Here is a 22,152-nt window from a genome sequence, read left to right as displayed (position 1 = left end):
CTGCAGAGTCTCTTGGCTGTCTCGACATTCGCTCTTCGATTTGTTCGACCTTCCACGGTAAACTTTTGCATTTTTTGGGTAAGCTGTGGCTCGGCAAAGGACAATGTACATACCTCCCCTGATTTTCACACAGTGTGGCGCTTTCTACGGAGTAATATATGCGCAATTATCGACGAGGAAGATGAAAGAAAATGCAATAGCGATGCCGGTATGAAACATCAACTGCTTGAGATGGATATGAAGAACGGCGTCATATCAAGGCACGGTGCTCTCGGCGACAGGGCGATGGTGCTGGTTCCTTTTGCAGAGGGGATTGAACCCGCGTGCATTCGGCGATCCAGGTTTGGAGTAGGTTACCACGTTTTTCTGAAGCGTGCCAAAAAAAAAAATCAGCAACACGCTGTGTATTGGCGTGCATTCAAAACAAGCACAGCTCAGTGCGTGTGGCGCACTAACCGAGAGTTACAATTGGGAGCATCGTTGGGAATAACGTTGCTTTTTTTGGTGTGTTGTCCGCAACTCGTCCGCCGAAAGCGTCCAATTTTACTGCTATCCTCCACCGTACTGCTGATGTTCCTTAGTAGCTTTTCGGTATACGGAGTACTCCGTACTTGATGTTCATACTAGAAAGATAGCGCGGCGGCTACTATTACCTTTCCTGGGACCTCCACCCTTGCGCTCCCACGCTGCAGATCCAATTTGCAATCGAATGCAGATCCGAGATACGATCGTGAACGTCCTTGCCGAGTTCGGAGGATTCACCGGTAATATCAGAACGGCGTTATTATTCAGGTGTTGCAAGGGTAAAAGCGTGCCCGTTCACCAATGGTCCAATAATGAATTGGCCTGCAAAGGGGGTGTGAGTGAGGGTTCTTGGACTCTGTTTTCCCCTCCCCGCTCTTCAATGCAGACCGTTTTGGAAGATCAGCTGTCGCATGATTATGAGGCGCTCGCCTCTTCAGCGACAACTGGCTTTGGGACGGAGGAACTTCACTCCAGCGGATGTATGAAGGAGCTCGCTGGGCGGCGCCTGGAAAACGGGAAGAGTTGAAAGCATTTCGATTTCAGCGCGCTTAATGGTCGGCTAGCTCTTGTTTGTAACAAGTTGAAGGGCCCAGACCAGGCAGATCAGCGGGAGCTCCGCTTGCTAAGCATCTCGTCAGATCGCACCCTTTAGGCTCCACTCTGCGATTTGACGGGCCACAATGCGTGGTTCACTACTGCAAATGAGCCATGAATTTGGCAGCACATGGTTTTTCCACAAGATTGTGGCTGAGTCTTACACTAAGGTAACTCCGCGGTCGATCATAAGGATGGGGCATCCTGGTTAATTAGCACACTGCTGTGTTTGACAGCGGGTTTCTTGAAATCGGTGAGCGAAAGGCTTTCATTTTTATGTCCATCAACCAGCCTCTGAAGAGAGACCGTGTATTCATGTACAACACGCACTCTTGAGAAGAACATCAACACGAACGGCACCGATGGCGGAAGATGCCGGAAAGCGGCCTGGCAATGCCCCACGAGCTCGGAACCTGCAAACACGACTTGAACTATGTACTCCGTAGATGACCTCGTCGCCCGAATCGAGCGGAGAAAGCTGGTTCACGTCCCCGCACTGAATTGGGTTAGCTCGGGAGGGTGCGGCTATTCTCCACACAATTAAGTTTCCCGCGGAGTTTTATCCTAGCGCGAACTCAGCCATTACAAGCCGTATCAAAGAAAAACTGTAAGCGTATGTTAGGTATGGCGTCCGTATCCGTCTTTCTTTTCACTCGAACTCGCCGTTTCTTTTATCACATAACACAGCAACGCTGCGTTTGAAGCGAAGCGGGTCGAGGACAAGACAGCAAAACGGTGTGTATTACGGAGTACTTGCCAGGAGTTTGCCAGCGGTGAAGGAGGCAGATTTTCTCCCTAGCCATCGCGCAGAGTTTAGTTATGTATGCATGTCTATCAACAATCAAAATTCCGGATTTGTGGCCCTGGGACCGGTCCACCAAAGCACGGATACCCGGTTTCTCATCAGGATGCACCGTGCTGGTCTTTTCTAAGGTCAATGAAGCTCCTGATTTTAGAGTTCTCGAGCTTCACGGCTGGTTCCTGCAGGTTGTGGGCCTGGATCAGACAAAACCGGTTGGCTCAGGCGTCAGGCTCTTTTCCGTCGAGTTTTAGAAATTCGGCCAGAGAGAGATCGAGAGAGATAATCGGGAGGACCTTTCCATGGATGTGGGAGCTTTTGCCAATGAAAATTGCCCGAGTGATGAAATCCACACGCCCCTCTGGAAGACGATTCACAATATGTTTGAAGACGAAACATGCCAGACACAAGAGCTTTGAGATCTGTGGAATATTTTTTTTCTCCTTCGATCGGACATGTTCTGTAAGTTCTGAGCCGTTTATCCTGCATCTGCAATCGTTTGAAGAGTCGAAAATGCGACATCAAATGAGCACGTCACGTCGGAAATTAGCTTCGTCGATGATCGGTTCCCGCCAAAAAGACTTTGGCACTAAAAATCGCCTATCAGGCGGACCCAGGGTGGATGGGCATGAAGCGGGCTCTGGCCAGTCCCTCGAGCCAGTTCGTCCCTAAAAAAGCAATTCTCCAGGTTCGGAAATTCTATCCGAACCGTCCAGGATGCTCCGTTTGCAGTAAATCTCTCTTTCACGGAGGATGGAGTAAAACCTACTATTATTAAGTGCCGCGACGCCGTTGAGCAATCCGAGGCGCAAACCGTCCTCAAGCGAACTGTTGGTAAGCGATTACGAATATGGCTGACTCTGGAGGCAGGGAAGCATATGCATGATTTCTTGGTCAACAACAATAGGGGGAAGTTAGTGCTCGAAAGCAACCCAATATTCCCACCTATTTGCTTCGTGTGTAGCGAAGTTTAATCATTCCTGTCTATGAGTCAAGTCGTGGGATTGTTCCTTTTTCTTTTCCCCTTCTTTGAGAGCGTGGTTTGAGCTGATGATCATCTCCATTTTTCTTCTCGAATTCCCCCCATCCATCCGACGAAAGAACTAACTGCAAGCATTCTTGATACTCATACAACATCCACAATCTACCAGGGTGAGACTGGGCTAATCAGGCACATGAAGCAAGAGGGGGGGGGAAATTGAAATGAAAGGAAAGGAAAGGAAAAGAAACGTCTCTGGTCACCTTCAGGTGAACGCAAGCCGGTTGTCATTTTGACCATCGGCATGATTCCGTCCCGAAACATTACCACTCACCAAAAATCGATTACCAGGACCGAACCTCCCTCCTTCCCCTGACGTAAAACGTCATGAGTCTTACAGGGATACTGCATTCTGCAGCCAAATACATCCACATACACAGTACAGAGTACTTGATTCCACCCCTCTTCGGCATGAACCGAACGACGTGGGCCGTGTGTGTGTGTGGATGAACACTCGGGGATTCAACAAAGAATATCAAAGTCGACGGCATAATGAAGGGGGGAAGCAAAATGCTCCGTCGGCTCGGCATGCAAGAAACGGCTTAAATACCAAAGCAAGACTGCGGGGAAGTAACTAGGGGTTGGCTTTTTTTTTTTTTTTTTTTTTCCCTCTCTCGTCTGCGAGAACGGAGCCCTCCGCACATTCGCCTCGTCTCAACGCTGGGATCCCAAGTCTTACGAGCCACTATCTTTCTTGATTCCACAGTTTGCCAATCTTGCTGATGACCTTGCTTCAGCTTAAGCGATGTTTTCAAACATGCGAAATCAAAGCGCGGGCCGAAGCATGACCGGGGTGTCCTGACTCCTCCACTCGCCTGAGACTGGCAAAGGGGCCAGTCGGGTGTTCTCCTGGCACCTAGCAGTCTTTTTATCTCTTCGTCGAGGTGACATACGGAGTACCTAGACTGGGCTCTTGCCCATGACTTTGCAGCCACAGTTGTCCAGCCATGTGAGACTGGCAGTCATGGCGAACCGGACATTGAGCGCTCTTGACGGCCAGGGTTGGACCGGGGTTGTTTGCATTGCGTATCCCCACAATTGGCAAAGAATCACTCGAGTGCAGATCCTCGATTATGACCCAATTAGTATGTACATATGTCGGCATCTGCATGCAGAACAACATGGGTGGTCCGTATCAGGATTCTCTTAGGGTGTGGTGGGCAAGGGCGAGATGTACTCGTTCCCAGGCGACCCGGTTATGGTCATTAAACTCGTAGTCAAACAGCTGCCTCAAGCAGATCAACAGCCTCGGGTGGCTTGGATGCGGCGGGCGAGCGGCTTCGAAAGTGGTCACATGACCTCATAGATTCTCTCACGTGCTTTCTGCAGATCCCGTGACACTGCCAAGAAACTATGCTGGGCGAGGAAGATAGCGTGATTCTGCGGTGTAGCTTGAAGGAAAGCTACACCGGACGGTAGTTCGGCCCAATCTCAGGGGTACGGAGAGGAGGATTCGGAGCTCTGAGCAGGATTCACCACCCCTCTTCCGATACATATCTTGCTCATAGATGCGGAGAAATGGGCTCAATTGCAATGCCAGCACAGCTTGGAGACTTGAACGATCAGGTGTTTGTCTTGGTGACAGGGACCAACAGGTATGGTACAGCTCCCGACACTTCTGCACACGACACGAAGCGATCTGACCCTTAGCAAAAAGCGGCCTTGGTCTTTCGATCTGTCGCCGGTTGATTGATGAATTTCTCCATACACGACCGAGAACCCAATCGTTAACCTTGATATTCACCACGAGAAGCACAAGAAAGAGCAATGAGACGCTGGCGCACCTGCAGAGACATCTTCGTTTAGCGGGGGTCTCGGGCCGGGACTTGGAAAGGATAACGCTAAAACCAGAGCATGTGGATCTCTGCGACCTGCTATCTGTCCGGGCGCTATCCCGTCGACTTCTCGCCTCAACGCCAAAGCTCGACGTCGTTGTGCTGAATGCGGGAATTGCTGGCTTCAGCGGCCTAAATTGGTTCCGTGCGATATACATGGTACTCACTGATTTGATATATGCAGTGACTTGGCCGTCCTCATACTGTATAAGCCCGACAGGAACGTTGGTGAAGAAGCAAACGCAGTTACCAGATGAGCCACCGCTCGGCCAGTTATTCTGCGCCAATGTCTTTGGTCACTACATGCTGAGTCATAACTTGGTTCCGCTGCTTAAGAAGTCTGACATTCCAGGACGGATTATCTGGACATCTAGCCTAGAAGCAAACAGAGAAGTCTTTGACGTATCGGACATCCAAGGCCTAAAGACCTCTCGAGCCTACGAATCGGTCAAATATCTTACGGATATTCTGGCGCTAACATCTCCATTGCCAAGCACCGCTCCTTGGGTCAATTCCTTCCTCTCCTCATCCGACGACGATAATCACATCAGCAACGGAAAGTCCTCCCTGCAAGACCGGAAGCTATCTTCCACGACACCAAGCATGTACGTCGCGCATCCTGGCATCTGCGCAACTTCCATCCTGCCCCTTATCCTCCCACTCTACTACGCCATGATCGCCGCATTCTGGTTTGCCAGAATCGTTGGGTCTCCATGGCACGTCCTCTCCTCCTATCGTGGCGCCGCTGCCTCCGTCTGGCTCGCTCTAGCTCCTCATTCGGTGATTGACGCCGCAGAGGCAGCATACGCAGCCCTTGGTGGAGGCAGGGTAAAATGGGGATCATCGTGTGACCGGCTGGGCAGAGAGAGCGTAGTATGCACAGAAGTGGAAGGATGGGGCTTTGGTGGCATTGTAGGAGGTCCTCAATTAGAAGGTGATCGAACACGGAGGAGGAAAAGAGGAGCCAGAGACCTAACAGCTGAGGAGAGGGTGGAGTTTGAAGAGCTGGGGAGACGATGTTGGAGGGAGATGGAGGAGCTGCGGGTTAGATGGGATGACATTTTGGACCGAGCGGAAGACAACATGGGAGAGAAAGCTGCCTAGAACATGAGAGGTGGGCTGGAAGTGACTTGCGTATGCTTTTTCGGGCCTAGACAGAATAACCCCAGATGACGGTTTTGGTGTTGAATCCAAGACTGACGTTTCTACTTGTATTACCTGTTGCAACACTTATTGATAATAATAGAACTTATCCCAAAAAAAAAAAAATTAGAAAAGATATCCCTATCATTCACGGTTCGTGCATGATTCTAACGACCTCCCACCGGAGCCCCGTAACTGTACAGGGTCGAGGGACCACAGCTACAATACGAAACAGATAGTCGACACCTGAGTACGGAGCAAAGACCTTTTAAGGTATTTTTTCAATTGATACTCTTTTCCCCCCTCCCAAAACCAGGAAACGCATCTCATGCATGAAACACGAGCAGGGCAACTGGAGCGGCGTGACTAGAAATATGGAGCATCTCCTCAACGGATTAAAAATTTGTGTATGCAATATTGACCGGGGCGTGAAGAAGGGGAAGTGCCTAAGTGGCAAGAGAAAAAAGGCAGGAAAAAGCAAATTAAAGAGGGGAACTTGCACTTCCCTTTGTTCCTATTCATCCACGCGAAGATACCGGGATTAAAAAGAAGGGGGAGAGAGGGGCTAAAACTAAAAGAAGATGGAAAAAAAAAAGAAAAATAGCGGAACTAAAACTCGAATATGCGCTTTCGACGAGTTGAGCGGAAGGGGAGAGTGAAGAGAGTAAACTCGAACTCGCAATAAATCCTAACCCAACAAAAAAGGCGGCTAAGAACGGGAGAGCCCGGGGGAAAAGGCACAAAAGCCATCAGACAAGGGGGAGAAAGAGAAGAGAAGAAAAAGAAAAAGAAAAGAAAATTTGTACAAGCGAAGATAAATGCTGCGAAATTTGAGAAGAGAAATGCATGGAACATGAACGTATGCTCAAGGTAAAACACAAACACCCTTCTCCGTTATATTCCATCACTTTTCCCGGACCCTTCCTTCGTCAATTATATCAGTTATGTAGTTAATTGTTTGTCGAATCAAAATCTTCGTGGAAAACGATTATTATGAATATTATGGGAGAGATAACATAAGTTCAACCCCGTCATCAAATTTACATGATAATAGCGGGCACTGCATACACATATATTAGCGAGAAAATATACCGTAGTCGGTCGAAAGGAAAACATACCGTCAATATTTTGCTTGATGCTCTTGTGAGGGAGAATGGAACCACCATTGACATAGACTTCATCGCCAATGGTAACATCATCACCTAGAACACTGACGTTCTCCAATCGTGCCCATTTGCCGACCGAGCTGTTCCAACCGATAATGCTGGATTTCACCCAGGCGTGGTCTTTGACCTTGCTATTTTCAAGCAAGACACATCGTTGCAGCCGAACGCCGTCGCCGACGACAACGTTTGGCCCGATCGTCACGTTGGGTCCAATGCGACAGTTCTTGCCGATCTTGGCTGAAGCGTCGACCATGACGTTTCCGCCATGAACGTATGGTTCAGTGGAGGGCGACAGGAGCTTAGACTTTTGCTTGGTGAGAGAGGAAAGATAGAGACATGTTCCGGTCAGGAAATCCTTGGGCTGGCCGACGTCCATCCAGAAGCCTTCAAGGTCAAAGGAGTGAAGCTGGCCATCCTTGCAAATGGCAGGGAAAGTCTCCTGTTCAATTGAGGTAGGACGAAGCTCAATGCGCTTCAGTACGCTAGGATTGAGGATGTAGATGCCGGCATTGATGCGGTTGCCGACGAACTCGACGGGTTTCTCGACGAATCGGTCGATCCGGGAAGGGTGGTTTGGCTTATGAACAACGACACCGTATTTTGAGGGCTCCTCCACCTTTGTGACCACAATCGTACCTTCGTCTCCGTGTTTCTTATGAAACTCCGCGAGTTCCTTGAATGGATACTCGCAGATGACGTCGGAATTGAGGACGAAGAACGGGCTGTCGTCTTTGCCGAGGATCTTTTCCGCAAGCTTCAAGGGGCCGGCAGTGCCTAGTGGCTCGGATTCCACGGAAAATTCGATTTTCACGTTATATTCTTCTTCGTACTGTAGACGGAGCCGGGCTGGTGAGCGTGGTCCGTTCGACTGCTAGCTGCTAGTGGGAAAACCGTTTTATTTTACCTTTTTAAGTGTAGAGACCATAATATCTGGTCGATAGTTGACAGCGAGGACAATGTCTGTCACACCAGCGGCTGCCAAGCTCTCAACTTGGTGGAGGATCATAGGACGGTTGGCAAACTCGACCAAGGGCTTTGGGAGAGTGAGAGTCTACCAGTTGTACAAGTTTAGCAAAACGGTCTCATTACCCCGCCCACGGCTGCGGAACGTCAGAAAGACTCACCAATGGACGTAGACGGGTACCGAAACCCCCGACAAGAATGAGAGCTGAGTTTGTCGCAAGCGGATTAGCAGAACATCCTTTTTTTTCACCAAACAGCACACCAACGTACCCTTCATGATAACGAGTGTAGTGTAATTGAATTCAATAGGTTTGGAGCGGTATATCGATCAACGATGACGGGCGGCGGCAGCGGCGACAGTTGGTGAGGAGTAGAGTCGATGAAGGGGTCAGAGGTAAGGGATATAACGAGCGTAGGCCTTTGTGGACAGATGTGCAGGTTTGACAGCCGCAAGACTCGTGCTTGCGAGAAGGGTGGATTTCAGCGGCGGCGATGGAAAAAGGAGAACAACTGGCAATTGTTTCAAGGACGGAGGGGGGAATAATATCAAAGTAGGAGAAAACAACTCGGTGCGGCTGTCAAGATTGTTGCACCAGGGATGCGGCGTTTTTAAGGGGAAGGGAAAAGAAGTGCGTAACGCGAGTTGGGTGGGTTTGGGAGGGAAGAAAAAGGGAGCTCCGAGAGAGGGACCGGGATTGGCTTGGTGGCCACTATGCCGACTCCTATTGGGCTGGGGCCGGGGGTTTGTTTAAGGGCGCTTCTTAACTAAAACTTAATTAAACGGCCACTTTCTCAGGTGGGCACCCGGGCCTGGCCTTATTTGATACCTGACTTGGTACGGAGTACGGAATACCTGGACTTTCTGCTGGGTTGCCACGCATATCCATGTACCTCTTTTTCTCCCTGAAAAGCTTAAAACGCGGTCGGAGATCAACCCAAACAAGACCCAGAACCAGAGGTCATAAATTGAGCCATGGAAAAAAAAAAAGAAGTAAAAACGAGACCAAAAGAAAAGACCAAAAGAAAGAAAAAAAAATGGAGGTGACCCTCTTTACGAATGCCCGAGACCGCCGTCAAGGTTGCCTCTTGTGTCTGAGACAGCGCTTGATCCCGACAAGGAACGAGAACTCCATACGGACAAACTGGGACCAACATTATTAGTAGCTGTGGAGGAGCTTGATGGATCATCTGATTTAACCAAGATCGGCACAAGAGCAATGATTTGATGGAGAAAATGGAGAAAGATGGGGCTCTTCTCCCAAGGAACGGAAATGCAACCGTAAGAAATTGCCTGGAAAGCCACGTCACCAGGGAGAGTTGAGAGCACCTCCAATTATATGAGCATCATAGCACCCGGAGAATACAATGTGATGATGGTGGTGATGATCCGTATTTAAACATCCCGTGTCGTGGCGAGCCAACGTCTTGCCATTCCTTCGATCGCATAAAAGCACGACCCCTCCCAGCATCGATGCGACACTGCAAAACGCCCATCTCGCATCCTTCCTGCAAATCACGGCTCGCTCAGGAAAATCATTCGGGATAATCAATGAACTAAGAGGAGGGATAGCCCAAACGACGAAAACAAAAATGAAAATAAAATAAATAAATAAATAAATAAATAAATTAAAAAAATAATAATAAAAATAAACGCCCAAAAGCAGGACGACTTTTTGGTCTAACGTGACCAGCGAACTGCCGATTAAGAATTATTATCGCTATCTGCAGAGCACGCCGCGCATTGCTCACTCTTGAGTATCAGGTGGAAGCTGGACGGTTCCTGCCGGCGCGACAAACAAAAAATTGTTCACATCCTCCCTCCCGGCCGCCCCCGGAGTGACGAACTTCCGCATCCAGCGCCTCACCTCGCGGATCTTCAGCGCATGCGGACCCGACCTGTTCGCCTCCCCCGGACGATCGGTTTGACCAACTCCCGCATCCTCGCGATCCAAAACATCAACCTTCGTCATGTTCTGCCGTAAACTCTGGCCATAGACTTGCCCGCGAAAGGACCCCAGGACGATGTGACGCAGCAGAATTATGTCACGCAGTCGCAACGCCGTGAGCGACTGCTCCAACGAATTCGCAGTGACAGTCCTTGTGTCCTCTGTCGACGGCGGCACCCAGCAACTCACGCGAAACCCAGCCTTCGTCTCGTCGCCCACCAACAGCTCCACAATGTCCATCTCACGACCCCATCGTGTCTGGACGCGGCGCCGCGGCTGAATGTTGATTATGGCAACGACCAGGCTCACAATGACTTTCCGTGGAGCTAAGGACTGTAGGTACATCGCGCTAGGGATATCTTCGACGTCAATCAGGTGTCCATAAACAGGTTGACCCTCGAAGTTCTGCTGGTTGACCTTGGACTGTGAAAGCTTGGACATCGAGTAATCGAGGCTTTCACCTTCGAAGCTTGGAGTAAGCTCGGAGTCGTCTGTAAACGACTTTGTAACACTCGTAAAAGAGTGATGCGTTCCCTCATGGAGAGCGAACGACTGATCGTAGAACTCCGACAACGTGCTCTCGTCAACGTCCAAGCTCACGGAGTCTCCGCTGTACCTCTGAATTGTTCCCATTGTAAAGAAAGATGCTCCGTACGTCGGAGACATAAAAGAAGGAATTTTGATTGGGGCGAGCGATCGCCATCGGGCCTGTGAATTTAGTCCTTCTCCTTCTAGCGATCTAGGCTGGTAGAAGGGAGGTAGCGGTGGTTGAAGGAGCTCCGATTCATCCCAGTTGAGAGCACTCCGAGGCGGAAGCCCGCTGAAGGCTATCACCCTGTATGCCATGGTTCCATGCGTGGGCTGCACACCGATGGCCGGTGCTGGAGAGAAGGACTCGAAGGCTCCCTTACATGGAGGAAGCCGAAAAAAAAATAAATAAATAAATAAATAAATAAAAAGCCCCAAAGCTCTTCCTCGTTCAATCCTCCCCCGTCGTGTTCCCGCCCAGAGCGTCCAGCGAGCCGGATTTGGACGCCGGAGCTGCTAGGCGGTTGGCTTATGTAACTAACTAAGCCGCGACAAAGCCACACACCACTGACTAAGCAAAGCGCTCACAGGGCGGGCCAATGGGAGGGCACACGTGGTCTGATGCTTACCGTTCTGGGTGGCAAACGCAGCTTTGTCACGATTCGCCGCTCGCCGGGTCTGCTTTTCAATCAAGGAACAGAACCGTTTGACTCTCCGGTTCAATTTGCTCGAAAGAGGAACAATGGCGACTGCAGTTCTTCCCTGTGGCAAGCTTATATTTTAATCTGTCTTCCTGCGCGACCATTCTTCCCGGACACTGATCAGAGTCGCTGTCCGCTCCAGCCGTGAGGCTTTTCCGCCCATGGCTTTCCACACCCCCATTGCCCTACCGGTACGCTCTCGCGCTGTCATGGACGTCTCTTCTCTACAGGGTGTGTATACTGACGAGTTTTCTGACTACCGTAGAATGTTGCAAACGTAGCATCCGAGTTGTGGCCCTCTATGTCAAATGCGATCGCTGCGCCATGGAGATGTCTTAACCGGCCATCCTCCGCAGCGCCCCGCCCCGCTCCCTCCCCAGCAAGCCAAGAATCCCTTCGCAAGTTGCATAATGGAAGCCCTTCGAATGTACGTGTTTTCGCCGTGCCCAGGCAGTGTCGGTCTCATACTCACGAAAAACTGCAGTTCGAATCTCGCTTGCCACTCCCAGAATGCTTCCGTACGCTTCCCACTGATACGTTAAGACTGGCGGCGGAGCAAAATCTGGCTCTTCGGCAAGCAAGATCGGCCAGTCTTCTCTCTCAGCGTATGTAATGTCGTATCCTATGGATCCTAGCTGCGGCTGACAAGTTTTGGAGTAGTCACTTCCAGGCGAATAGAGATAGCGGGAGCGTTTCCGTCGTCCAATTCCCCGAAAGCTAGTCTGGCCCGTTCCTATTCTACGCTCTCCAGCTTGCAACTCAACCGTCCGGGAGCCATTCCTAAGGTGAAGGGCCTATCCCAGTCACAGCAGCAAAGGTTTTTGTTCGGCGGTCCGTCCCAAAGTACTCTGCGATACATCGAACAAAATGCCAACGGTAATCCGACAAGCGCGAGCTCTCAGAACGCCTTTTATTCCGCCCTTCTACGAGCAAAAATGCCAGCCATACTGATCGAACGTTATCAGAGTGGAAGATTTGCCAGCAACGCCCAGTCCGCCCAGCTTTATATGAAAGCCCTCCAGCAAACGGGCATGTCGTCTGCCTCGATGCAAGGACAAAGCCAAATACCGTCTCATGAACATCTGAATCCCGACCAAATGCAAGCCGTCGGCCAAGCCGTTGCCGCTCAGACATACGGTGGTCAAGTGGGAATGTCAACCAAGACGAACGGCACTGGAGCGAAGGATGCACCCATATACGTTGTGGTTGAAGAGTCGACGGGAAGTCAAGTCTTCAGATGGGTTAAATTCATCCTCTACTTCGGTTTTGTCTGCTATTTCTCCCTGGTTATGGTCAGCTTCTTGGTTGAGACAACTGGAATTATGAAAAATGTTCGTGGGGCCCAGAGCAATGAAGCACAGCCGCAGCACCAGAAGGCTCGATTCAGCGATGTTCACGGATGTGACGAAGCCAAAGATGAATTGCAAGAGCTGGTTGAATTTCTGTCAAATCCTGAACGCTTCTCGTCTCTTGGCGGCAAACTTCCAAAGGGTGTCCTGCTCGTTGGGCCTCCTGGGACCGGTAAAACGTTACTCGCCCGTGCAGTCGCTGGTGAGGCAGGTGTACCGTTCTTTTATATGTCTGGATCTGAATTCGATGAGATTTATGTCGGTGTTGGCGCCAAACGAGTCCGTGAACTGTTCAACCAGGCGAGAGCCAAGGCTCCTGCTATCATTTTTATCGACGAGCTAGACGCGATCGGTGCGAAAAGAAACGAGCGAGACGCTGCCTATGTCAAACAAACTTTGAACCAGCTGTTGACTGAGCTTGACGGTTTCTCACAAAGCAGTGGTGTCATTATCCTGGCAGCCACCAACTACCCCCAACTGCTCGATAAGGCGCTTACACGACCTGGTCGATTCGATCGTAAGGTGGTTGTTGGTCTCCCAGACGTCCGAGGCCGTGTCGATATTCTCAAGCACCATATGAAAAATGTGCAGATTAGCACTGATGTCGATGCAGCCGTCATTGCTCGTGGTACCTCAGGCTTCTCCGGCGCAGACTTGGAAAATCTCGTTAATCAGGCCGCTGTCCACGCTAGCAGGTATAAGAAAACCAAAGTTGGCCCAGCAGACTTTGACTGGGCCAAGGATAAGATCATCATGGGAGCCGAGTCGCGTAGCAGGGTCTTGAGAGATGAAGAGAAGCTTCTAACTGCTTACCATGAGGCTGGTCATGCCTTGGTTGCATACTTTTCTCCGGCAGCCATGCCGTTGTACAAAATCACCATTGTTCCTCGAGGAATGTCCTTAGGTGTCACTCACTTTCTCCCAGAGATGGACATTTATTCTAAGAACTACACTGAATACTTGGCCGATATCGACGTTTCGATGGGTGGCAAGGCCGCCGAAGAGCTTGTTTATGGACCGGAAAATGTCACCAGTGGAAGTGCAGCGGTAAGTTATATTCGTGGCTATTTCATGATTTCTGCTTGTGCTAATATGCATCTACCGCAGGATCTCCGCAGTGCCACCGAAACTGCGTTCTCAATGGTAACGCAAATGGGATATTCGAAGAAGCTTGGCAATGTTGACCTCAGCTTCAATTATGACGCTCTTTCGTCCGAGACAAAGCAAGAGATCGAAGCAGAGGTTCGTCGCATCGTAGAAGAGGCCAGCAACCGTGCAAAATCAATCTTGAAGGAACGCCGAAAGGAGCTTGAACTCGTCACAAAAGCTCTTTTAGAGTACGAGACTTTAACAAAAGAGGAAATGGAAAAGGTGATAAGAGGGGAGAAGTTAGAGAAGCTTGGGGCTTCACCAAAAGCGCCGATAATCCTTCCTGATGCGCTGATAAACCCCGGGTTGAGCCCACCAGCCGGCGAGAAGGCCACGTCGAAGTAGGACTTTCTCATCTGTCTGCGTCCTGGTGGGATTATGCTTAACTACTGGAGCTCATTTACCGATACCATCTCCCATCTATCTCGCTGTCTATTTCCTAATATTTTTCTCTTTATTCCACCGAGTCCTTCGGTCCTGAAAGGGATCGATCAAAGTGACTGAAGTCACTGCCTTTTCTAATGTTAAGCCTGTTATGACATCGTGCTCCTCAATTACCCTGCAGCCGTCTTGGGTCGACGTCGCTGGTCACAGCGTATTGGGTCCATCCTTTTATCGCACGGACTCCTAGATCTATGGAATGGAAGGTTTGCGGGCAGGAATAGATTAGGAATGGGATATCCGTATGGATTTTCGACCAGATCTGGACGCTGATTCTTAAGTCTTCGAGCCTTGTCTCTCATGTTCTCCCATTTTGCATAGCCAATCTGTCCGTTGTGTACTTCTAGCTAGGTTTATGTTTTGTTTTTTCTTTTCCATCTCTGTACGCGTGCATAAAGAGCAATATAGCGTCTGTCCACCTCGGTGAGATATTTACCTTTACCAATTCCATTCCATTCCATCCGGCAATCCATCCACATTTTCCGGTCAGTACCTCCGTCGGCTTTGTATGGGGGTCATGGCTGCATACATACCAAAATGGCAATACCACTTGGGCTGCTTAGCGTACATGATTCCATTTCTTATTTTCATGGCCTCAACAAAAAGAGAGCCCGCGTCTGGCTCTTAACGGTCTCCGCTTCAAATATCGCAGGGTAGACACATAGGGTCGATCAAGTCTGAGCGCATACTAAAACAGAGACACAGCCAACCCCCGCTATGAAGTAACCCTGTATTCAACGCACGGAACAATTTACTCTCTAGTCCGTATTACATGCAGACAATGCTTGCATATGTCATGCATAGATATCCCTCCTAGCTTGCAGAAAAACTGGAGGTGGAGTACCCCCTTGGTGTTCATGCATTACTCTTTAAAGATGCATGTCGCTTTCGGGGTGCAGCGTTCGATGAATGTCGGGCGTCATCCAGTGCGACATTAAGTACATACATATACCCTACTTATTTTGACTGTGGGGTCAAACCCCGATGTGTAAAATTGGGCAGGTCCGGTTTTCTGGGTATCTACGAAGGCAGTAAATGACCTGTATGATCTGGTTGCTAGGCACGGTTATTGGGATATAGTATGTTCTATATACTACATAGTACAAAACGATGAAAACGACACGATATCAGCACAGGGGAACCATCGCGGGGAGATCATCACAAGGACATTATCGCGCGTCGATAAAATAGAAAGCAGTCTGTGCCCGCTTCAGGGAACGCCTAGACCTTTTTGAAGCCGATATTCCCCGTATCCGAACCAGATAGATGATTGATAGATCATATTCATATTCGCAACAATGAGAGTGAATGTGAATATGCTCCTGCCCCAAATGCGAAAGATAAGGACCAATATACTCGAATCTCGGGCATGTGGCCGGGACGAGCCGTTCCGTTAAGCTTCGAATGAAGGTTGTGGTAACGAATACCCGCAACGGCTCCCTACGGGGTGGGTAATGGAGAAATAAATATCCGTACAAGCATGAGGGATGTCTCAAAATTGAGCACTCATGGGATGGCGGAGAGGGGGGGATTCAACGCGAAAGATATCCAGGGACAGCCGTCGGATAGGCTCAGGTAATGATGTTGGTGGCCGGAAAAAAAATCATCTTTCTCTCCTGATTCAGGTGTAAACACGTGGTATTTCGCGGTTTGAGTGTCCCCGTTTTAGCCTGTGCCTGTAGAGATGGGTGACACATCAGCTCCTTAACGAACAGTGCATTGTCTCTGGGGCCAGCTTCCAACTTTCCCTTGGCTGACAGTCTAGATCCGGCAACAATCCATGTCCGCGGGTAAAGATTTACATAATGACCTGCACGCATATCATCCTCGAATGCAAGTATTGGACACTGAGTCAACGAGGAAACGCAAGTCGGATCGAGGAGATCGCACAAGTTAAAGCTCAGCCGGGTTTGCAGGGTAGGGGCCCTTGTCAGACCCTCGACGGGCGGCTGCTGCACCCTTCCACGGTCCGAGGCGCTTCTGCGTGGATGAGGTTGGAAATGACGAAGAAAAAGAAAGTAAAAAGGTTAAAGAGTTCGCCTTTGGCTCCAAAGAGACGGATATGGATGCGATGCTTTAGCCTCCTCTGGGCGAGAAGAGGAAGAACATGCATGTTAGAAAACAGACGGGATGTACGGAGTACATACATATGTAAGAAGCAACATGTCATGCATATGCATCTAAATTGGATGCATAATAATGAGCACCCACATTCCTTTTTGGAATAGATTTTCTGCAAGGTGGTTTGTTCAACCAGAGAGAAGATGAGGTACTCCGCTGGGCGTTTTCAGATACGAAAACCATGAACCAAGTGGAGTTGGAGGTTTGGGGCAACATGTTAACATCAAGACATGATTCTCACCACAGGTTGTAAATATGATAAAAGAGTTAGACATCTCACAAAACTGAGATGATTTGGGGCTTGAAACTGAACAAGGGTGGAAGAATGAGGCGGGGAGAATTGATCGCCAAGGGCGGAATATCGCTTCGACGGATAGAGACAATAGCACAGACGGCCACGGGCTTCAGATAAAACCGACCATGAACCTAAAGCAGTGGAGGGTGTACGGAGTATATGCAGCAGACATGCGGTCGTCACTTATCATTAAGAAAACCCAAAAGACGGCGGGCGAATAGAAAACACAGAAAAAAGCCGTCGGGAGAGAAGAGAGAAGAAAAAGAAAAGACAATGCCCCGTCCTCATGCTTGATTAGTACCAAGAAATAATCAGAATACCAACCCCGAAACCCATACATGTGTAACCTTTTATCCGACGGAAGTACCAGGAACTTTTTTGCAACCCCATTGCGACCAAGTTGGCCGAGCTGAAAGAATGATTGGATGCGCAAGAAACGGAGACATCAGGCGCCTGTTGCCGCTAAAACGGTTCGATTTGGGTGTTCTTGGCGCAACTTTCACATATAACGTACAATCGTCCATATCCGGGAGTATCCGTCTTCGATTCTTCGATGTGATTGAAAATTTATCGGGTTCCTACATTGGAGGAGGAACCGGCGGAGAGATAGAACCGGCTGTGGAGCAGTGGCAGGGGCAGGTTATCCAGGCCGGAATCCCCGCAAATACTGAGTTTTGCGGCGGGCGGTCGGATCAACCGCTATTGTGACGACGATGGCTGCGACGAGGTTTTCTTCTTGCAACTCCCTAGAGACATGGATAAGTATTTGCTTCAGCAGATTCACAGCTTAAACTCCACGGCAACTAGAAACGGATAATAAGTTGTGGACATATCTCGGGGCTGCATGTGAGGTGTCGGGCAAGGTTAAGGTAGAGAGCGAAAAGGGAGCGCAAGTACCGCAGTGATCCTGCCGTGTTTCTCTAAATTAATCGCAGACTGTTAGCTATGGGAACTGCTTTGAGGACCTTACGGGCATAGGAAGACGGAAGCAAAAAGTCTTACTTTCCCACAACGTTCGGCGAGCACCTTTGTTGTGTTCGCTGATACTCGACACACCACGCCTTGACCAAATAGCGAACATGGCCACACATGTACTCGACTTCCGTGTAATCGCACATTTTGTTTTTTTGGAACTTGATGTCAAAGGCTTAAGAGAGGAAATAAGTCGAATTTTTGAAGAAACGAGGGAATTGAATCATTTTTGTAGAGCCTGAAAAAAATAATTCAGGTCTTTTTGTTTCAAGTTTGTGGAAGTGGATGAGGCAATTGCGATGTAATAAATCATTCGCCATGCCGGATGTGCTGGTTCGTGTACGAATATCATTTTTGTATGTATGTATGACCGACATACATCAAGGTGACCTTCCCGTCCGTCAAGAAATAAGTATCGATAGGGCCGTCAAGACCGGGATAGTAGATGCTCCATGCTATCTAAATTCAACGTTGTGGGAAGAGGAGGGCCGGATAGGGTCAGTCTGAGCGGGCCAGCAGGGTATTATGCTTCTCAATTTCGACCGAAGCATCCATTCCTGGCATTCATGGCATGGTCAACTGAAAATCGGAGCTGATTCGGTCTTCCAGTTGGTCAACAGGGCTGGGCCAAATGGCGCAACGTCTCGCGGCGAAAAAGCACTGTGCAGCCTGATAACATCATTCGTGTACGACCAGGTCACAGTGGAACTCTTGATCAACGGAGGATCGTGGCAATTAAAGTAAGTTTCTCCTTAGTCCCCGGAGCCCCTTAGCCAATGGGAATCTGCTCGGGAAATATTCTCTGGTCCCGGTCGAAAGCTGCCAGTCAAGCAGGATGTTCCAGAACCCCCTGGTCTGTTGGGGCTCGACAGTAGTCCGTATATGGGAGGTACTCCGTACTGTATGGAGGCGTTGAGGTAGAGTCTTGATATGTTCTATCCGGCCTGAAACTGGAGGAGCTCTCTTCACCAGGCCAGATGACAATTCCCTATAGCGCGCCTCCCCACAGTCAATGTGGCCAATGCAAACCGCACTCGTTGAGTCTTGGAGTTCCACTCACCCACTCATCAAAAGACAAATCATGGGAAACGTGCGTCAAAACAGCACCATGCTCAGCGGGATAGGCAGTGTGACCTATTACCAGCATTAAGATCAGGGTATCTGTCTGGAATACAATTTTGACAAGTGCATTGTGAAGAGCAGAAGGCGATCATACAGAAACATGGGAAGAAGTGATTGAACGATGCCGCGCTGTAGCATGATGGCCGTCCAGCCATCGCTCGACTTAAAAATTGAAAGCAATAACGAAGCCAGGATTAGTTAGACATGCAGCAAAATTACACACAGCTCCAGCGCCACGGGCCAAAGAAGATGTTATCAAAATCTATACGGAAAATGGACATGATCAAAAAGGAACTTTAAAAAAAAAAAAGGAAAAGAAAAAGAAAAAAAATGGAAGAAGAAATGAAAGAAATGGTATCCAAAAGACCTGCTACATCCAATGACAGGAATGAAGAGTCGCTGACCGTGAAAATACCCCTTGTCAAGGAATATCAAATGGCGTCGATTTCGTCGCTCTCCAGCCATCCACGAGACATTCGGACGGCTTTCGACCACTGTTTGTACATCCTGGCGCTCTCTGCCTCGCTGATTTGAGCTTCGAATACGGTCCTGTTGGACTTATTCATCCCTACTAACTCGTCGAGGTTGCGCCACACGCCGACGGCAAGCCCTGCTGCAATAGCTGCACCTAATGCGGTGACTTCGTGCATAGGCGGGCGCTCGACAGGGATACGGATTATATTTGCTTGGGACTAATATAACGTACATTAGTTTCCGCGACTAGTCGAAGGGGGTAATCCTCCACGCACCTGCATGCAGATGTCTGAATTGCTCAATCCGCCGTCTACCGCCAAGTCAGAAAGTGTCTGGCCGCTGTCGCGTTCCATAGCCTCCAATATAGCTTTTGTCTGGAAACAGACTGCTTCAAGAGTTGCCCGGGCTATATGACCTCTTTGTGTGTGATGTGTGATCCCAACTTTTTGCTATATGTCAGCCAGGTCGTAATCACCACATTTGAATCAATCGTGGGAATCCACGTACAGATAGTTCCTTTGGCGTCATCCACCCAATATGGAGCAAAGAGGCCACTGAACGCCGTGACGAAAATGCAGCCACCATTATCAGGAACGGTGGCAGCTTCCTCGTCGACCTTTCTCGAGTCACGAAAGAAGCCCAAGTTATTCATCAAGAATGACACACCGCTGCCAGCAACGGCGATGCTTCCCTCCAATGCATATATAGGCTTCTGCTTCGAGCCCAATTGGAAGGCGACAGTTGCCAGGAGCCCGTGCTTCGAGATCACCGGCGTTTCACCTACATTATATAAAAGGAAACATCCCGTCCCATAGGTATTTTTTGCGGTGCCTGGCGTCAACGCCCCATGTCCCACCAATGAAGCCGATTGGTCACCAAGACAGCTTGTTATTCTAATTCCTGCAAGCAGGCCGTCTGCCATGCATCCAAAAGCGGACTCGTCCGAAGAAGCAAGGATTTTCGGAAGCTTCAGTTTTGATCTGTCGATATCGAAGAATTTCAGCAACGAATCATCATACTGAAGTGTGTGCAGGTTGGTGAACATTGTTCTCGAGGCATTCGTGACATCGGTGACGAATACTCCCCTTTTCCTGCCACCATTGAGGTTATAGAGCAGCCATGTGTCAACAGTTCCAAAGGCCAGTCTTCCCGCTTCATACGCCTCCTTGACCTCTTTGCAATTCCGAAGGAGCCAAGTGAGTTTCACAGAAGACGGATACGTGGATAGAGGTAACCCGCATTTTTCCTGAAGCTGATCTGCACCTTCTTTTGACTTTAATTCCCGCACCAGCGAGGCTGTGCGGGTATCCGGCCATGCGATTGCGCTATGGAGGGGTTCTCCGGTTTCCCAGTCCCATACCACGGTTGTTTCGCGCTGGTTGGTAATCCCCAAAGCTTGAATATCTGAGATGGAGTGCCCCAGGTTGACAAAAGTCTTCGTTGCCTGTGCGATGCAGGATTCGACGGATGAAATAATCTCTTTTGGGTCCTGCTCATGCCATCTGCGAATAATCCCAGTTCATCGTCAGCGTTCGAAAAGTCTCCCTGCATCTGTGGGTATGTATCCGCCCTGTGCGTTCTCGATTGCTTACCCTGGGTATTTATGTAGGCGGCTTAGCTCTGTCTGATACGAAGCGACGAGGTTCCCTTGATCATCAAATATGATAAAACGAGTGCTGGTTGTTCCCTGATCGATTGCGCCAACGAACCGACGTTGAGGCTTACTATGATCCGCTATGAATGGACCCCGGGCCGGGGTTGCTTGGCTGACTTGAGAGCTGTCGATATCACGGCCTAGCTGACTTCGAATTGGCATGACAGTTGCTCCAGCCATCCCCAAATCGCCTATTACCTTGCTAAGATTTATCCTGGATGTTATGATGCGACTGCGCTCAGCCAGCGCAAATTTTGGGAGCACAAACTGGGGTATGCGACACAGAAACCGGTTTTCCAGGCAATAGATTTGAGGTAGGTTGTAAAATTTGAGCGGCACACTTTGGATGGAAGAGAGGAAGGGGTTGTATTGGCACAGAGATTGAAAGGCAGTAATAGGGAGCATGCCCTTCTCGGCCGGCAGCGAGACGAGACTATTATACATATCAGGGGGCCATCATGGTTGCGAAGAAGCACTATCCGTCATGTGGGAGTGGCCGATTGCGGGGCAGCAAGCAGTTCTGCCGCTTTCATGGTTAGGTTGCGTAGCGTCGACTTTAAAATCCTCGCTCTTCGATGGGACTTTGGGTCGATTCTTGGTTGAACCAAGGCTGTTGGAGCAGGTTTCCCCAGCTACAACACCTGACCACTTGTGCAAAATGCCCCATCACCACATGCTTTTGACACTTTGGGGTGGTAATGCCATCGGTTTCTCTGATGACTTGGCATCCCCCACAGAATTCTCACGATCTCAGGTCGTTAAATAGCAGGAGACGTCGAACTCCAGGTCCATGTGCAGTGACGGTATGTTCGGGTTGGATGGCAAACCCGGGGGTCTGGAAGCGGGCTGCTGATTCGCAGGTCCTGCAGCTCCAGTTGCTCCACGACTGCATGCAAGGTCGCATCTAATATGAATGTTCATTTGTGCTATCGATCAGGGCATCCATCTTGTGATAACATGCATCGGACCGAAGGTATCTTATATTGGATACATTTCGGATCTCGCGCGTTCATGCTCACCGTACACTTTAGGTATGCTACCAACTTATCAAGAACAGTAGGAATCAGCGTTCTCCAGACATTGCTCGTACTTTGCGCGTCTTTATAAAGGCTCAAGGACACCAAAGAACCTTTCATAAACCTGCTAACCATCCGGAGCCGTTCCCACCAAAAGGCAACTATTCTGAGTCGTATTGGCTGCGGCCCCCCTCGAAGTTATTTCAGTTCAACTACTTTCGGGCAGGATGACTTGTTTCGCCATCAGGGAGAGCCGACCCACGGATCCAATGTCTTGATTACCGAAACATGATCCGCATGACTACTGCTGGAGTACCTGC

At 49.5% G+C, this 22,152-nt stretch overlaps 8 protein-coding genes across 8 annotated transcripts; 4 read left to right on the top strand and 4 right to left on the bottom strand.

Moving 5' to 3' along the window:
• Positions 1-231: 231 nt before the first annotated feature.
• Positions 232-1,051, top strand: CIMG_01573 (uncharacterized protein; the record flags this gene model as incomplete). The annotated part of the gene is made up of 3 exons (XM_001247801.2): positions 232-348; positions 394-437; positions 628-1,051. 3 exons carry the CDS (start codon positions 232-234, stop codon positions 1,049-1,051), a joined length of 585 nt encoding a protein of 194 aa, XP_001247802.2.
• Positions 1,052-2,431: 1,380 nt separating this feature from the next.
• On the top strand, positions 2,432-2,892 carry CIMG_12773 (uncharacterized protein; the record flags this gene model as incomplete). The annotated part of the gene is made up of 2 exons (XM_004445721.1): positions 2,432-2,578; positions 2,635-2,892. 2 exons carry the CDS (start codon positions 2,432-2,434, stop codon positions 2,890-2,892), a joined length of 405 nt encoding a protein of 134 aa, XP_004445778.1.
• Positions 2,893-4,398: 1,506 nt separating this feature from the next.
• Positions 4,399-6,061, top strand: CIMG_01575 (3-ketosteroid reductase). Its single transcript, XM_001247803.2, has 2 exons — positions 4,399-4,552; positions 4,615-6,061. Exons 1-2 carry the CDS (start codon positions 4,476-4,478, stop codon positions 5,894-5,896), a joined length of 1,359 nt encoding a protein of 452 aa, XP_001247804.1. The 5' UTR covers positions 4,399-4,475; the 3' UTR covers positions 5,897-6,061.
• A 136-nt stretch (positions 6,062-6,197) lies between these two features.
• Positions 6,198-8,651, bottom strand: CIMG_01576 (mannose-1-phosphate guanyltransferase). Its single transcript, XM_001247804.2, has 5 exons — positions 8,335-8,651; positions 8,226-8,269; positions 8,006-8,152; positions 7,054-7,930; positions 6,198-6,995 (listed from the first exon to the last, which is right to left on the bottom strand). Exons 1-5 carry the CDS (start codon positions 8,339-8,341, stop codon positions 6,976-6,978), a joined length of 1,095 nt encoding a protein of 364 aa, XP_001247805.1. The 5' UTR covers positions 8,342-8,651; the 3' UTR covers positions 6,198-6,975.
• A 584-nt stretch (positions 8,652-9,235) lies between these two features.
• CIMG_01577 (uncharacterized protein) lies at positions 9,236-11,016 on the bottom strand. The gene has a single exon (XM_001247805.2). The coding sequence runs from the start codon at positions 10,854-10,856 to the stop codon at positions 9,810-9,812; it is 1,047 nt and encodes a 348-aa protein (XP_001247806.1). The 5' UTR covers positions 10,857-11,016; the 3' UTR covers positions 9,236-9,809.
• Positions 11,017-11,216: 200 nt separating this feature from the next.
• Positions 11,217-14,621, top strand: CIMG_01578 (ATP-dependent metallopeptidase HflB). Its single transcript, XM_001247806.2, has 5 exons — positions 11,217-11,430; positions 11,505-11,666; positions 11,724-11,844; positions 11,900-13,635; positions 13,696-14,621. The coding sequence occupies exons 1-5, from the start codon at positions 11,401-11,403 to the stop codon at positions 14,080-14,082; spliced, it is 2,436 nt and encodes an 811-aa protein (XP_001247807.1). The 5' UTR covers positions 11,217-11,400; the 3' UTR covers positions 14,083-14,621.
• A 1,576-nt stretch (positions 14,622-16,197) lies between these two features.
• CIMG_01581 (uncharacterized protein) lies at positions 16,198-18,060 on the bottom strand. Its single transcript, XM_001247809.2, has 2 exons — positions 17,597-18,060; positions 16,198-17,514 (listed from the first exon to the last, which is right to left on the bottom strand). Exons 1-2 carry the CDS (start codon positions 17,710-17,712, stop codon positions 17,382-17,384), a joined length of 249 nt encoding a protein of 82 aa, XP_001247810.2. The 5' UTR covers positions 17,713-18,060; the 3' UTR covers positions 16,198-17,381.
• Positions 18,061-18,732: 672 nt separating this feature from the next.
• CIMG_01582 (glycerol kinase) lies at positions 18,733-21,853 on the bottom strand. Its single transcript, XM_001247810.2, has 4 exons — positions 20,755-21,853; positions 19,670-20,664; positions 19,438-19,604; positions 18,733-19,380 (listed from the first exon to the last, which is right to left on the bottom strand). The coding sequence occupies exons 1-4, from the start codon at positions 21,258-21,260 to the stop codon at positions 19,120-19,122; spliced, it is 1,929 nt and encodes a 642-aa protein (XP_001247811.2). The 5' UTR covers positions 21,261-21,853; the 3' UTR covers positions 18,733-19,119.
• Between the last annotated feature and the right edge of the window lie 299 nt (positions 21,854-22,152).

The sequence above is a fragment of the Coccidioides immitis genome (genome assembly GCF_000149335.2).
Source record: "Coccidioides immitis RS genomic scaffold supercont3.1, whole genome shotgun sequence".
Lineage (NCBI taxonomy): Eukaryota > Fungi > Ascomycota > Eurotiomycetes > Onygenales > Onygenaceae > Coccidioides > Coccidioides immitis.
This window is presented reverse-complemented; position numbering and strand designations above follow the sequence as displayed.